Source organism: Protomyctophum parallelum (genome assembly GCF_964188405.1).
Source record: "Protomyctophum parallelum genome assembly, chromosome: 16".
NCBI lineage: Eukaryota > Metazoa > Chordata > Actinopteri > Myctophiformes > Myctophidae > Protomyctophum > Protomyctophum parallelum.
Window position 1 is genome coordinate 12,378,330 of NC_139711.1, and position 15,490 is coordinate 12,393,819.

The window sequence follows — 15,490 nt, forward strand, 5'->3', positions numbered from 1 at the left end:
ATCGTTCAATGCCTAAACTTTAAGAGTTAGAAAGGCTAATATTTCATGCCCCCCAAAGGGGCTATATAATGCCCTTTCCACACACGAGACTCTGAGCAATGCAATAGAATAGTGGATATGATCTCATTAGCTAGCTACGCGGCTCTCCATTTAAAAGTTCATCAATTAGCCTTTCCACATAGGCCCTATAACCACGATTTACTGATCCGTTATTTTAACAGGAACAACTTCCCTTGCCCAAATTAACGAGGCCACTAATTTCCCCTAATTTGAGTGTGAAACCCCAGCATTAAGCGACTCCCAGGCAGCTATAGCCCACATGCAAGAATTAAGAAGCCTCCGTATAGCTTCGGGTGGGTGAGGATAATTACAGGCTGCTGGCTATAGAGTATGCAAACATCAAGGGGTTCCCTGTTCCTCCTACCGCATCAGTGTGTGTCTATTGTGTGTAAAAAATGGAAACGGGACTATTGTTTAAAAATGAAAATGTCTTTAATTAAAACCAGACACGCAACAAGGTAAGCGTTGATGAAGCAAGGAAAGCCTCGTGTAGCTCTTTTAGTGAGCCCCATCGTGAGTCTCTCTGCAGACCATTAGGCCTATGTCTTTCTTTGTGAAATAATCAGACTGTTTAGATTAGTGAGATGATGATCACTGGGATGTATAGGCTATTAGGCTTCATGTGTTTGCAGATCTTTTTTGTTAAATAACACTATATTTCTACAGTGTTTGTTCAGGGGTCTCTCCAGCACTTTTATAACATTTGTATTTTTCATCAGGAGAGAGAACTCATATATAGGCCCATACAGGAAAAGTGAATAAATCAAACACAATTGGAATTGAAACAAGCTCTCTCATTGGATCATCCAGTCAGGAAATCCATCAGGTTTCCAACCTGAAAATGTATTTTCTCTATTTATTAAAGAGCTGCATGGAGAGATGGGGGAGAGCCAAACAATATCACTTGGGCTGCAGCACCTTACAGCCCATAGCTCGAGGAATTAGGCTAAGCATATCCACATTTTGACATTGAACATCCAAAACGAGCCTCCTGACTTCTTCTATCCATAACTTGCGACCGGAGTCCGGACTGTCCCTTGCAGGAGGCCACCATGCAGCTCTGGTGGCAGGGCATTAATGATGGGGAGGACTGGGAGGGAGGGATGGATGGAGGTTGACCTTTGAAATGTTCCTCACACCTCCTTGGCCCCGCACCGCGGCGCAGCCACTCCCCCGCTCACACGCCCCGCAGCAGATGGGGAGTGTGTCCCCGGCACCGGGCTGTTGCGCTGCTGCCTGGCACAGGAATGAAATATTCATGCTCCAAACTAAATGAATGGACGCCCCGCCACGAGGAGCGCGTGCCGATTTATATTCAACTAAAGACTTGGAGGCCTCATTAAACTGCTGACGGTGACGAGGGTCACGCACGGTTGGCTCTTTCCGCGCGTGTGCGTGCACGCACGCGCGCGCGGGAGAGAGTATAGCGCTCTGCACAGTTTACACACATTGCTGCACTCCACAGTCTATATACATTTCCTTTACAGTTTTTAGTTATTTATATTTTGACACTTGCTTTGGCAATATAAACATATGCTGATAAAGGGCCTGGTTTTCTCATGCATGCGAGAGAGAGAGAGATATGAATTAAAGCTAAACTCATACAGGATGGTGTGTTCTAAATAGCTAGTGACTAATGAGTGATTACTGATTATAGCTCGCGTCATCGCGTGTCACTTTATGCAGCGTGAAAGTTGAATTGTCCCAGAGAGGGCCATATGGGAGACGAGGAGCTGGTGACACCGCGGCCTCTGAGAGGCTGCCAAGAGAAGAGACTCAAGCTGAGACACTAAAGTTTGACTTGCTCACGGTCAAAGTAATCATTTTAACATAATAGGCCTGTAGCCTAGATTATCATCATTCAATCATTTTTTACTGCATGGGTTTTCAATTGCAATATATTTTCAATATAGGGTAGGCCGGCCCTAATTGTAATTGATATAGGCTACTTGAATTATTGTAATAACTGATTACCCTTATTATTTAGGCTTACTATTATTGTTTTTGTATATTCAGCTATTAGTGTGTAGATTTTCGTCTTACACAAACATTACATTCCCAAATCGGCTATTTTCCCAGGATTTTCAGTTTTAATGTGTTGTATACCATTTGGTTTTCAAACTCAAGATTTTTTGGAAAATAGCAGATACAAGCTCTCAGCAACTAGATCTGATATTTTCAAATAGCCGATGATGTTTAAAGGCTATTTGAAAGGCTAGTTAAACTGATTTTTAATTAACTAACTTTGCGGCGAGGGGTCCCCGGACCTCAGTTTGAGAACCACTGCTATAGATGTTTTCTCTTGTGGAGTGGCTTGGCTTCATTGCTAAATGATTCATAGATTGCCTGCAGACAACTTATCAGTTATCCGGGTTCTCCCAGAGACAGGTGGATCCCATGCCTTGCCTCACACCTGTTGCTTTTATTATTCAGCAAATAATCCGCAAATGGTTTACTGCTTGAGAGCAAACTTGAACTTGTGTTTCCTTGCCAGGTCCAACTGCGATTAAAACCATAGTCGTTTAATTTGCTCTATATAATATAGGTCTTAGAAAATAGACAAAGCCAGAACTTTAAATTATTATATCATTTATTCAATATTAGCAGCCTATATTCCCAAGTAGCCAGTCGTTGAAACTTTGGTCTGTGTTTTTGCTTGCATTTATTTTTTATATAAACAAACCAAAAGTCTGCTTTACCGTATACAGAGTATAGTATCATCATCTGGATATAGCTAGGTTACATATAATGTTCATAGTGTTCAGTTTAATCAAAAGCTGAGAAAAATAAACACTAAACATTACTCTAATGAACAGTGGGTAAAAACCCACTGAATGTTCATTAGATTAATGTTTACCCTATAAACAACGTTTTGATAAACATGATACTTTTAAAACAAAGGTGAACACCACACACATTTGTCTATGGGACGTTAGATGTGTAACAACAATATTGTGATTGAGTTACAATGAATGCACAATGGACACAAAGCTTTGTGTCCAATTGTCTTTTGATGGGATCAAAGAGAAGTCAGTGATTGGCTTCCGTGCTAACTAACAACCTGTGACGGTGCACTCAGACATGGCAGGGCCGCCCACAACACTGCATGGTGGAAAAAATACTTTTTTTTGCTATAAGTAAAAGTATAAATGTGGAAAAGGAAAACCGAAATAGCCTCACAAGTAAAAGTCCGGTATTCAAATTGTAATGTAGCCTACAAACGGGCCTATAGTGTCATTTAAAAGCAGCTTAAAGGCTGCCAAAAGTAAAAGCAGCATTAGATGAATGTGAGAATGTCACACGTTTTTTAAATGTATAAAACTTTTGAAAGCAGCAGGTCTTGTGAGCGTGTACTGGCTCGGGCTGAAGAGGTTAATGTGTTTTGTAGTATAATAATATAATGATGATAATAATAATCAAATTATTAATTAAATTAAAACTAGTAAAATATGTTAAATAATTGCAGGGGTGGAAACATGCACTTAAAAGGTTTAAAAAAAAACCCTCAGCATTTTAAGTATACTTTTGAGTACTCGTACTTAGTTACTTTCCACAACTGGCCCAGAGTCCCACTATAAAGGATGGACACCAGTCGCACAACAGGACAGTTGGCTAATACGACTTGGTGAAGGAGAAGTGCTTGAAGTGAAAAGAGGAATCAGCGAGCCTTCACTTCTCTCTGATCTCAGACTTAATTGTTTCCTTTCTTCTCTTGCTGTGGACAACTGGCTTCTAACTAACCGTGATGATGACAGCTAAAACTGAACTTTCATGCTGGCCAGATTACCCCGAGGATTTCAGGCCAAGGTTATTATAGTTTTGACATTATCATTCGTTTTTTATTTTGATTGAACATTTTTAATGGTTTTTTAAAGCGGGGTTGCTGGTTTAGTTTTTATTTTGTGTTATTCTTAGTTTGATTGTTACTTTCTTAGCTTACGCATGTTTCATGATAAATGCTTTTATGTGATGTATTCCCATGCTTTTGTTCTTGCTTAATGTAAATCGCTCTGGATTAAGAGCGTCTGCTAAATGCCTAAATTGTAAATTGTAAATTGATTAGTCAACAAGGTCAGACAGAAGGGAAAAAGCATTTTCTGTGAAGCCTATTTTTCAGTTATTAAAGTACTACAACTGTGGTTCTAGTTATTTCGTTACTTTTAGTTAACAATAATAAACTTGTTTCAGGCTTTTGGATCATCAGATCATCCCGCACCACCACGGCGACTCCAAGGCTTGGATAACCTCTCCATCGGCAGCGCGCTCCACCATCAACGCGATCCGTGCGTATTCCTCCAGGAGAGACATCGCGCACGGACCCGCCGCAGACCTGCAGCAGTTTGACAAGTGCGTGACGCCTGCAGAGCGCATGCTGTCCACCATGGACATGATGGAGGAGGACGCGGGGGATCACCACCACCACCACCACCACGGTGCCCTTAAGGCGCACGGCGCGCCTCCCAAGAGACACCGACGCGTCGCCGCGAACGCCCGCGAGAGACGCAGGATGTACGGCCTCAACAAAGCCTTCGACGAGCTCAGAAACGTTATCCCAGCCATGGAGAACGACAAGAAACTCTCGAAATACGACACGCTGCAAATGGCGCAGATTTACATCAACGAGCTGTCGGAGATTCTGACCGGCGTGGTAAAGCACCACCATCACCACCAGCAGGAGTGTAGCAGCAGAGGCTCATCCCCTCGGGACGGGTGCGTCTCTGTCTCCTCCTCCGCGGACAAGACAAACATTTCCTTCTCGGTGGTGAACTCTCCGCAGCAGCAGATCCAGAGATCGATGCTCATGGAGCGCTGCGAGTCCTCTGCCTCCCTCGGACACCTCATCATCCTGGCATCGCCCGCGGGATCCGACCTGGGATCAGTCCGTAAGAACACTACCTCGTTCTCGAACGGCAGCGACTCGGAGTCGTCGCATCTCAGCCTCAGCGACACGGAGGACTGTCTGAATGGAAGACAGTGACACTTGAACTATAGACTATTTAGAATTAACAGTGGTGGCTGGCGGTCAAATATACTCAACTCAACCCCAGGCCAGTAGGCTACTTGAGTCAAAGATAATGAAAACTGTATTCACATGCAGTTTGTAGAATGGGCAGTTCAACTTGAGTACAGACTACTAGACTAATAACAGTTTAAGTTCACATGCACTAATTATCCATAATGTATAAGGGGTCAGGACAACTATAGGCCTTTTCGTGGAGGGGTCAGAATAACATTTGGACTTTAACTGTTATTCGCCTATAGGCCTATTGTATAAAACCCAGAAAAAGCACTAAGACTTGTTTACATCAGGGTCCTCCGGGTATATGTCCTAGGCCTACTACAAGTGAAAAGTTGCTCAGCCACATTTTGCACCTGAGTTATAAGCTTATATGACTTGCTTTTAAAGTATCCTAATTAATGACAGTGAAGTACCTATTGTACCCCCCACCCCCCCAAAAAAGTGTCAGTAAAAGTCACGAGTATCCAGAAATAACTCAATTAACTAAAGTACAGATACAAGTGTGCAATGTACTGTAGCCTACTTCATTATAGGCTAACTGTCCACCACCGATAATTAATGCCTTTTCAAGTCTGTGCTAGATGTAGACTAATCAGTAATCAGGGAAACAAACTGTAGGCATTAGTATAGTAAAGTTGACCCAGGCACTGGTTCTCAACATGGGTTCCGGGAACCACCAGGGGCCCAACTTGATCCTTACAGGTCTGTAACTGTGAGGACTTTGCAATGTATATTGGGGTCCTTTTTTTGAGAGGTGATAGACCCTCCATCGTCTGGCTTTCGGAAATGACGTTATGGCAACCAAGTCTATGGACTTTTAAAATTGTTTGTTTAGACCACTTTAAACAAACAGAGAGTACGATGTTTGTTTAAAGGAGTGCCACACAAGTGTGATTTATTTCATCAAATGGGAGGTCCATACATGCATGGCCTCAGCAGGGACCCCAGGCTTAGAACCACAACCACTGGGTTATGGGACTGTCACAATATAAGTGGGACTAGTTTTGATAGAAATGATACACAACAAAAGAAAGGGGTCATTTTCAGATGTACAGATGTCTATCAGTGGTTCCCAAAGTGGGGTCCGGGGACTCCCAGGGGTCCTTGAGGGAGTTCCAGGGGGTCCCCAGCTAAATGATAGTTTGTAACCAACCAAAGGAGGGGGTCCTTGACAAAGTTGACATGAAAAAGTTTGGGAACCACTGGTCATCCAGACATGAACCTTCAGAGCCCTCGTTGCACTTTAAACCTTTTAATTATTACATAATTAAGTAATTATTGTTAACTATAGCTATGGCCCGAGGAGCGAGCGAGGAACAGTGATTGTGTCTAAAGAAAAACAAACTATTTTGATATTTATGTATATGTTTTTTTTTTACTTTTTTTGCTACAATAAAAGATACACTAGAGTGTAGACATGGTATCAATTTATTTGTGTGTTGAAATGAGACACAGTATTTCAGTGGACACTGCATTGCACGCATGTCTTGATACTTTCACACTGGCATGTACACATTTAAACGCAGCAAGTTTGGATTTGAAAAAGGCATCGGAAATCGGAAAGAGAAACACGTTCAAACTCCTGCTTTTCCACCTCCAAGCTTTTTAACACGTGAATTTGGTATAAATGGGGGCAGCTAATTTTCAGATGAAACGGTCATTAAACAGTTTAGAACAACACAACCGTTATAGGTGAAGGCACGCTCTACTCAGGGAGTCAAGTTGAGTCTCTGTAGCTGATGGGTGCAGATACTTGAAGATCAATGGAGAAAATATCCGCACTCTTTTATAAAGTTTGAGTTTCTTTATTTCATGAAAACACAATCAGCAGCACAAACTTTTGAACAGAACACGTTCGGTTCTCTAGGTGGACTGCTGCTGATTGTGTTTTCACGAAATAAAGAAACTCAAACTTTATACAAGAGAGTGTGGATATTCCCTTTTTCCCCTCATTCAACAGTAACATCAATTTAATTTATGAATTTAACAGTTTGTATATTGATTGATGTCTTTCTTTTAATATTAGTTTTTGGCTTTTATTGATAGTATCAAGTGAAGATGGACAGGAAAGAGCGAGAGACATGCAGCAAAGGTTGTCATGAACGGGACTCGAACACGTCTTCTATTAATCATCAGTTCATGATGATGTTTAAGGCTGCGTTTCAAAAGCAACATCCTGCATCTTCTTTTACTATTCGATATGGATATGGTAATTGGATATTAGTACCAAATGTATACTGCCAGCACATGTAGCTGTTTGACAAATCACAGGCATGTGACAATTTATGCTATAGAAATACAAATAACATTAAAATAAACAGCCTTCATGTTTGACAGATGTTGGTTCCTTAACATGTTTATGATTTCAATTGACGGTCAGTATAGTGAAAGATCACCAGTAAGTGCTAAGATGTGTAAAAAATTATAATAATACAAAATAAAATAATAATAATGCATTAACATCCTCTGCAAACATCCTCAGTGTTTATTTATCTCCGAGTATGAGAGTGACCTGTAGGTTAAATGATTTCTTACTGTGTAGTCGTCATAATAACCATTCTTTTACATTTACACTATATCAAGACAATTCATTTTTTGTGAATACGTCTGGATTAATTCCTGTGGTCCATCTCAGATTTAATAGCGAGGCAACATCGGATGGTCACCCCCCCCAGAGGTCAGAGGGGGCTGGAGTTTTGCCAGGTCCTTAGAAATGATTTGTGACAGCTTCTGTTTAAAACTGACAGAGATCTCTCTGCAGGGGGTCACAGCAGAGGGCGCGACAGCCTCGTCTTCCTCCGTCTCCTTTGTGTGATCTTCTCCCAGCGGAGGTTGTGTCTGTTGTTGGACCGTGTGGTCCTGATCCTGGTGCTGCTGGTACCGGTTCTTTAGCAGGGCCTGGCGCTGGGGCTTGGCAGGCCCGGGACACGATGAGAGAGCCTGCTGGGGTTTGGCTTGCGACGAGGCGGGAAGCTGTGAGCAGGGCTCGGGAAAAGTCACGACGGAATAGAGGACCCTCTCGGACTGGGTGGGATCCGGCTGCATGGCCTGTGGCGACCCCCTCAGGTTGTAATAATCACTGTCCTCCTCTATGCTGTCCAGGTTTAGGGAGTATACGGAACTCATGGATTCGCAGCGCTCGTCGTCGTCACCGGTGTCCGAATCCCAGTCCTCCTTTGTGCTGCCGGTGACTGGAGCCGTTTCTTGGTGATTAATTGACATATATGAATTACGAATAATTGTTATCAATGATTGAATTGTAATTTTTGGCATTAACCCATTTTGACCTGAAAAAATATATATTCAAAGATTTGTTGCCGCATTTTTACGATTTTTCAAAAATAGCAGACCTACAAGCTCGTAGCGCGCCACTCGGTGGTGCGCTATGAGCTTGTAGATCTGCTATTTTTCAATAGCTAAATTAAAACAGAATGTTTAAAACACCAAAAGGGGTTCCCGCCCAAAATGGGTTAAACATTGGAAATGTGACATTTCAGTTTGACTTTTAGGCTTTGCAAATAAAAACTGCACTGGACAGACTAACAAATTATATATACAAAGACATGACCGACTATGATCAATACCAATAATCAAAATAAATAATATACTATGGCCAGAACAGACCATTATACTTAATTTGATATATCTTCAGAAATAGCTAAATAGCTAATAAATGTGTCACATCTTGACAGCTTCTAGACAGAATATTTGTGCTATTTCTCAACATAAACTAAAACAATTCTAGCGACAATGCAAAAATAATTGTGATTATGTCAAAACATAATAGTAATAGTAATAATAACAATCGTGACTAGCCTACCGGTGAAATGAGGTGGTCTCTGCAGATTTGGGAGGGATGATTTTCCGCGGTCCAGCGCAGAATGCGGTCCAATTTGCTCTATGGTAGAATAATAGTATGTCACCGGCTCATCAGCCCGGGGCTTGGAGCCCGGAGGGGGGTCGGGGCGGCTGTTGTTGCTCTGGTTTGGTGGAAGGACAGTAGCGGATCTAGTATCTGGAACATTCTCATAAAACAAGCATTTAGGGATGTTGTTGTTGGGTGAGCTGGCTGTCTTGTCCTTCACTAAGCAGTGCTTGGTTATAGCCTGATAGATCTGCACAGCGTTGGAAGACAGGAAGGTGAACAGGCCTTCCCCTGAATCACAGCGGTGGCCTGCTTCAAAGCTGAATCCCCCCTGCAAGCAAGCACACACACAATACTACATCATACAGTACACAGTATATTTATTTCAACTCTGCTGCCAAAGGCCCTCCCTCCAAAGGTTGAGAACCATTGAAGTAGACCAGGGGATCTCAACGTTTTTGGCTGGGGACCCCCGGTAATGCTTTGGCCATGTCTCGCGACACCCACCTCGCTCCCTTCCCCACCCCCAATACAAATTAACCTTAATAATAGAGAAATAAATACTGAAACCAGATATAATCATTAAGGAAAGTTTATGCATGCAGTGCACTATGTGTACTATATGTAAACACTGGTTGAAAAACCCTGCAGTAGACTATCATATATCCTTCAATACAAACAAAGTTAGTAGTATTGTGGCGATGAGTGGTAAGAGGGGGTCTATTGTAGGTATTGTTAAATAATTGACCAGCTTCTGAAAAATGCAAATTAAAAGCAGAGCAAACTTCCACAGGGTCTGAGATTAAACTATTATTATTGTCGATTACTTGAGGAGGTAGCATAGACGAGGAGTTATTAAGGGAATTAACTGCTTTCCAGAATTCTACAGAGTTTCCCTGCAAACGTCTAATTAAATTTAAGTAATCAGATGTGGCCTTTCTAAAAGAGGATGTGCATTTGTTTCTTATTTGTCGAAAGCAGGCCCAATGAGCTGGGTCTCCAGATCGCCTAGCAAGAGACCAGGCTCTGTTCCTTTCTAATGAAGGAGAAAACCAAGGGGTGATTTTATCCTCGATTCTCATTTTCTTTACCGGGGCATGTGCATCCACAATAGATGTAAAATCAAATCAGCATCTGTGAATGAGGAAGTTAAAAAATGAGTCACTATTTAAAATGTCTAATAAGAAAGCATCCTCATTAAAATGCTTCAAATTTCTCTTTAAAACCACCTTGGATTTAGAACGTTGTACCCGGGCATCCCTTATGCATTCGACTGGGCAGTGATCACTAACCCCCAGCTCAAAAACACCACAAGAGGAGATTTTGTCCGCTCTATTCGAAAAAAGAAGGTCAATTAGGGTGGATTTAGAGCTATTGGATAAATTTGGCCTAGTGGTTTCGAGGACCAGTTGGGATAGGTTCAAATCACTGGCAACCTCCTTGAGGTGTTCAGAAGCCACACCCACCCAGTTCTGGTTTAGGTCTCCCAGGACTAGATGCTCCTCATCAGTGTGCTTGGAGAGCATGTTGGCAATGGTACCTGGATAAGAAGATGGAGGTCTATAGATACCCACAACGATTAGGGAAGTCGTTCCAAACTGAACCTTTAGGGAAAGCCATTCAAAGCACCTGGGGTGTGATACAGTGTTTAAAAGTGTAGAAGACAGATTTGATTTAAGGTGCCTGGAGCACTGAACCATGGCCCAGGCCTAAAACATATATTCTTAAACATTTTTAACCCGGCGTCCATATCTCAATTAATTATTTATCTTATTTAATTTTTTTTAGCATTGCGACACGTTGTAGAAACCGGTAGTATAATTGTAGATTTTGACTTTCCCATTGTATACCTTGGACCTGGTCCTGGACACAAAAAGCTTGAAAACCACTACCCCAACCAACCAGTAGGAGTCCCTAGTTCAGCATCAATGAACACAAACACCCACAAACACTACCAAAATGAAATGAGTTCACCGGAGTGCAGCGCGCCCGGCCAAGCGGGAGAGAGGCATCCATGCCGAAAAGCGAACCCTGTCATCCTAGGTTCAAGGTTGCACGTTATTGTCACATCTTGTGTATGGGTACATATAAGTAAAGCTTATTTTTGTTTGGCTGCAAATCTTGCAAACTGCTAGACTGATCAGTGCCAAATTTCTTGTGCACAAATGCCAAATATCTGTAGGCCACATAAGTACCTGCACACTTTCCATATCGTTGATGTTGGGTGGAAACCTTGTATGTCCAAAACTGTTACTTCTCAGCACGCCACTGATATAGTGTAGATATATTATCTATGCTCCAAAATCTATAAATCTTTATAGACCATTAAGGCAGCCGGCGGTTCCACATGCTGCACAAGGTTCCCTTTTTTCACTCGAGCACCTGCCCCTCAAAATGTCTGTGCACGCCACTGCCCACCCATTTGAAAATGCCACATGCGCTCTCAAGACCACTGCTTTAAATCAACATGGACACATTTTATGTGGAGGTTAAGGGCATTGGAGACCTTTTACCTTTACTGGTCCAAATCTGCGCAGGAATCGGTAGGGCCAGTGGTAGAGGACGTGGCTGGTGAGCGGGTTCAGTAGCATGGCAGCTTTCTCGTCTGTGGCGAACACATACTCCCCAGATAGCTTACACCTCCTGGATGCCTCCGTGCTCTGGACCATCACCTGGTACTGGCCTGGGGCGAGGGTCACATCTAGAGCACACCAGAGGACAAAACGCTGCATTAGATTCCGAGGCCTGAAATGAGTTGCATTGTCAACAGCTTAAGCCTGATACAATTCGTCAAATGACATAGTCAATCAAAGCTCACAACATGTCGCTTCATGGCGTGTTTTGAGCTCGTAGATCTGCAGATGTTTTAGATATAATTTAATAAGTAATAACAATCATGAAAATGTAATCTTGTTTTTTAAAATATACCTAAAATAGAGAGGCCAGCGTCAAAGTGGTTAAGTCAGCCCCACAATAGTGAAGAAAAGAGAACTGCTAAAAGTGCATTGAATATACAGATATGATTTAAAAATACGTTGCATTAAGCTATTTTCCCACAGGAATTCAAAATGCTTGGGCTGTGTGGATTAACTTTGTGATATTGTAATCTGTGTGCGAATATTAAAGAGAAACAAATTTGGATAAACCAAAGCTTGCTGACTAATACTTTGTGGCCTTTATGTTTGAATGAATCTTATAGCTCTTATAGCCACGGCCAGAAGCTGCTCACATTTTCTGCTGAAGTCACAATCGTTTGACGCTATGGCAGTTAATCCTTTTTGCCAAACATTTCCCTGCTCATTCTCCTGAAACGGGGCATTTATATAAAGTAACTTTGGATTATTACATTCTTCTATGTTGTAAAATTAATTAAAAACTAATGAGTAGTTCATAAAACCATATTAGGACACAAATATCCTGTTGTGTACTTTCTTTGAATGTTGTTCCATCAGAGCACAATACCTTCTTTCCAAGAGGAGTACAGGGCATTGTCCTCCATGGACAACCCATCTCCTCTGCCCTGAGTCCTTTTGTCTGTTCCTCTAGGATCCTACAGCAAACACAGCACAGGGCATTGTAAACAAGACACGTCACACGCTTTATTGCAGCCTTATCGCCGGTTTATGCCATCAGTGTGGTTAGGAGCAAGCAAAATGGGGAGCTTGTGCAAGCAGATGAAATTGGAGAAGTTAAAAGTAGATATGGTCTATCATAACTTCCTCATAGTGCTACCAACTTCTTGGTGTATGTTGGTTCACATACTGCCACCCACGTCCCATGCACAGATCAGGTATACTTGTCTTATACATGATTTTAAATCAGATTAAAATAATGTATACTTATTTTTCAAAGTATACATTTATTGAGGTACTCAGTGCGCGCGCGCCGAGTACCTCAATCAAATACATTTGACTGCCCATAATCTCCTTGAGCCACGAGGACTGTTCAATTCAATTTCCCTTGTTTCCTCAATCTCAGCCCTAGTACACCCACCGTCTAATAAGCAAAAGATTACCCCCCCCCCCCCCCCTCCCCCCTTCTGTACCATTCCAGGCACAGAGGGCCAGGTCAGATTTTAGGTCTTCCTTTACTGTCTTTTATATTATCCTATTATAATCACACACACACACACACACACACACACACACACACACACACACACACACACACACACACACACACACACACACACACACACACACACACACACACACACACACACACACACACACACACACACAGTAACAGCAAACATAATGAGAAACCGAGTAGCCTTTCAGGAGCTTATTGCTCATCCTGGTCTTCTCGTTCAAAAGCCTGACTGTCTGGGGTGCTTCACAGCATACCGACAGTGGGTTTGGGACAAAATGTCATGTACTGTGCCTTAGTCAAGCAAATGTGTAGTACCTGGAAGGCGACCTGACAGAGTGCAGAGACCCAGTCCTGGCATGTCTCTGAGGCCAGGGTGTAGGTGCGCAAGGTGGTGCTCAGGTAGAGGGCGGTGCACCCTCGCGGACACGCCTCCTCGGGGGCAGGGGTGACACTGGTGCAGTCGCAGAGACGCACCACTTTCCTCTCCGCTCGTTTCTGCTGGGCGGTCATCATCTGATGGGAGATGATGTCACTGCTGCACGTGTTGTGGTCGTACATCTCCAGGCGGCCGATGCCCATGTTGCTGGGCTGGAAGAGCACCATCCAGGTTCTCTTCCACGTTTTCTTTAGTGGACAAAGAGCAGGCACAAAGGTAAAAACATTAAGCCATTTATCTCTCATAGGTTTACATTAAACCTGCAATACCCATAACTACATGCTTAAAGTGCACATACTGTAGTAATACTATGTATTGACAATTTATTTTGTTGGTACATATCTATATGGAAAACAGTATACAATATAAGTATACTATAATATACAAGTACAATATAGCACGCATATCCACACTTATGCCGGCATAGAAAAAAGGTAAGGTCTCCGCACACTGGAATAATCTCCAAAGCTTAGTGACTCACAGCTCTTCAGACATATCTATGCCCTCACAACGTTCATCTGACCATTCCAGGCACAGTGGGCCAGGTCAGATTTGAGGTCTTCCTTACAGTGTACAGTACTCAAGTACAGTACTACTACACAGTAGGGTACAGTACAGACTACAGTACAGTAGCTACCACAATAGAGGGTATGCGCAATCATAAAGTGAATGGGAAATCGAGTAGGCATTCCCGCATAACTTCTGGGTATCACGTGCATACCCTCTATACAAGTATAGTTGCACCGCTCAGTTCACACAGGCGTGCTTTTATATAGGACTGATCCAACTAAATATGTAGATATAGCGATCCCCGATCTCAGTAACATCTGATGATGTGTTGATGTACAGTACATGGGCATACTGAATGGAGATCCAGTGTACATGCCAACAATGTCACCGATATTGGTGTAGGGCAGAAACGTAGCGCAAGGCTCAGGGTATCTGTAAAGCCATTTGGTTGGGTTGGCCAATCAGGGAAGGGGATAGCATATACTAACCTATTAAATGTTGTATGGTTTTTTTAAATCGGATCATGTACTGAAGCTAATTCTCAGGATGTTAGTATTTTTGACCAAACAATGTCAAGTAACAAAGTTGTAGTTATCCAAAGAGAATATATGTGGCTTTTAGAACAGCACTTTCATAAAGTAAAAGTGATTTAACTTTCTCTCTTTTCAATAAATCCCTAAATAGGAGTGTCAGTATCCTATTAAAAGTCTGGATGTGGATATATTGGCCTGTCAGCGCTACAACGTTCTGTGAAGAATTATTATGAATCACTACCAACATTTATAGCCCTTGTCAGAGGCCTTTAAAAATAATAAATGATATGTATTCCATCAATCATCGTTTTTTCTTTCGTGAAGGAAAAATCTTATTAAATTCAATAAGCGAAAATCCATTAGGAATTCATACCAAAAGGCTATGCTCAGACACACAAAAAGCATGATTATTATTTTTAATATTGGACATTGTTATAATTTAGCTATTAAGCTATAAAATAGCAGATCTACAAGCTCATAGCGTGCCACCGAGTGGCGCGCTATGAACTTGTAGGTCTGCTATTTTTGAAAAATCAAAGCCTCAAATCTTTCAGAAAAGTGTCAAGATTAAAATGTTAAAATTTCGACGTCAGGCCTGAATGGGTTAAAAAGTGCAGTATTTGAACAGCTCACCTTTCCAAACTTGACCCCCAGAAGGTACAACATCCCCTCCTTGAAAATGACATCCATGACGGCTGTTGGATCTCCCTTTGCGAGACGTTTCTCAGTCCAGCGCAGCAGGTAGACTGTAAGAGGTTTCTCGATACACCACGCAGGGACCGTGAATGTTCAGTAATGACGCTAGCCAGGAGATTAAATGCGTCGCTTGATCTAAAGATATCTACCACAAAGTAAAATCCGTTTCCTATTCGTCATAAGACAGTCGGTGGTAGCATTTCTGAACGTCCTTCTGAAACGTACAGGTCACAATGTCAGCAACCTGACAGCTTACCACCGCAAAAGGAAGATTAAAC

The 15,490-nt window shown here is 42.2% G+C and overlaps 1 protein-coding gene across 1 annotated transcript; it reads right to left on the reverse strand.

Annotated features, from left to right (window-relative positions):
• Positions 1–7,655: 7,655 nt before the first annotated feature.
• dok3 (docking protein 3) lies at positions 7,656–15,460 on the reverse strand. The gene is made up of 6 exons (XM_083785198.1): positions 15,150–15,460; positions 13,353–13,661; positions 12,408–12,495; positions 11,459–11,646; positions 8,901–9,276; positions 7,656–8,283 (listed from the first exon to the last, which is right to left on the reverse strand). Exons 1-6 carry the CDS (start codon positions 15,204–15,206, stop codon positions 7,718–7,720), a joined length of 1,584 nt encoding a protein of 527 aa, XP_083641324.1. The 5' UTR covers positions 15,207–15,460; the 3' UTR covers positions 7,656–7,717.
• Between the last annotated feature and the right edge of the window lie 30 nt (positions 15,461–15,490).

Bases quoted from the DNA above. Each gene is read 5' to 3' on its own strand.
- dok3 (XM_083785198.1), bottom strand. From the start codon at position 15,206: ATGGATGTCATTTTCAAGGAGGGGATGTTGTACCTTCTGGGGGTCAAG. The intron at 11,647-12,407 runs GTATTGTGCTCT...GGTGTGCTCTAG, and splicing joins GTACTCCTCTTGGAAAGAAG to ATGTGACCCTCGCCCCAGGC. The intron at 9,277-11,458 runs GTAAAAGGTCTC...GCTTGCTTGCAG, and splicing joins GCAGATTTGGACCAGTAAAG to GGGGGATTCAGCTTTGAAGC.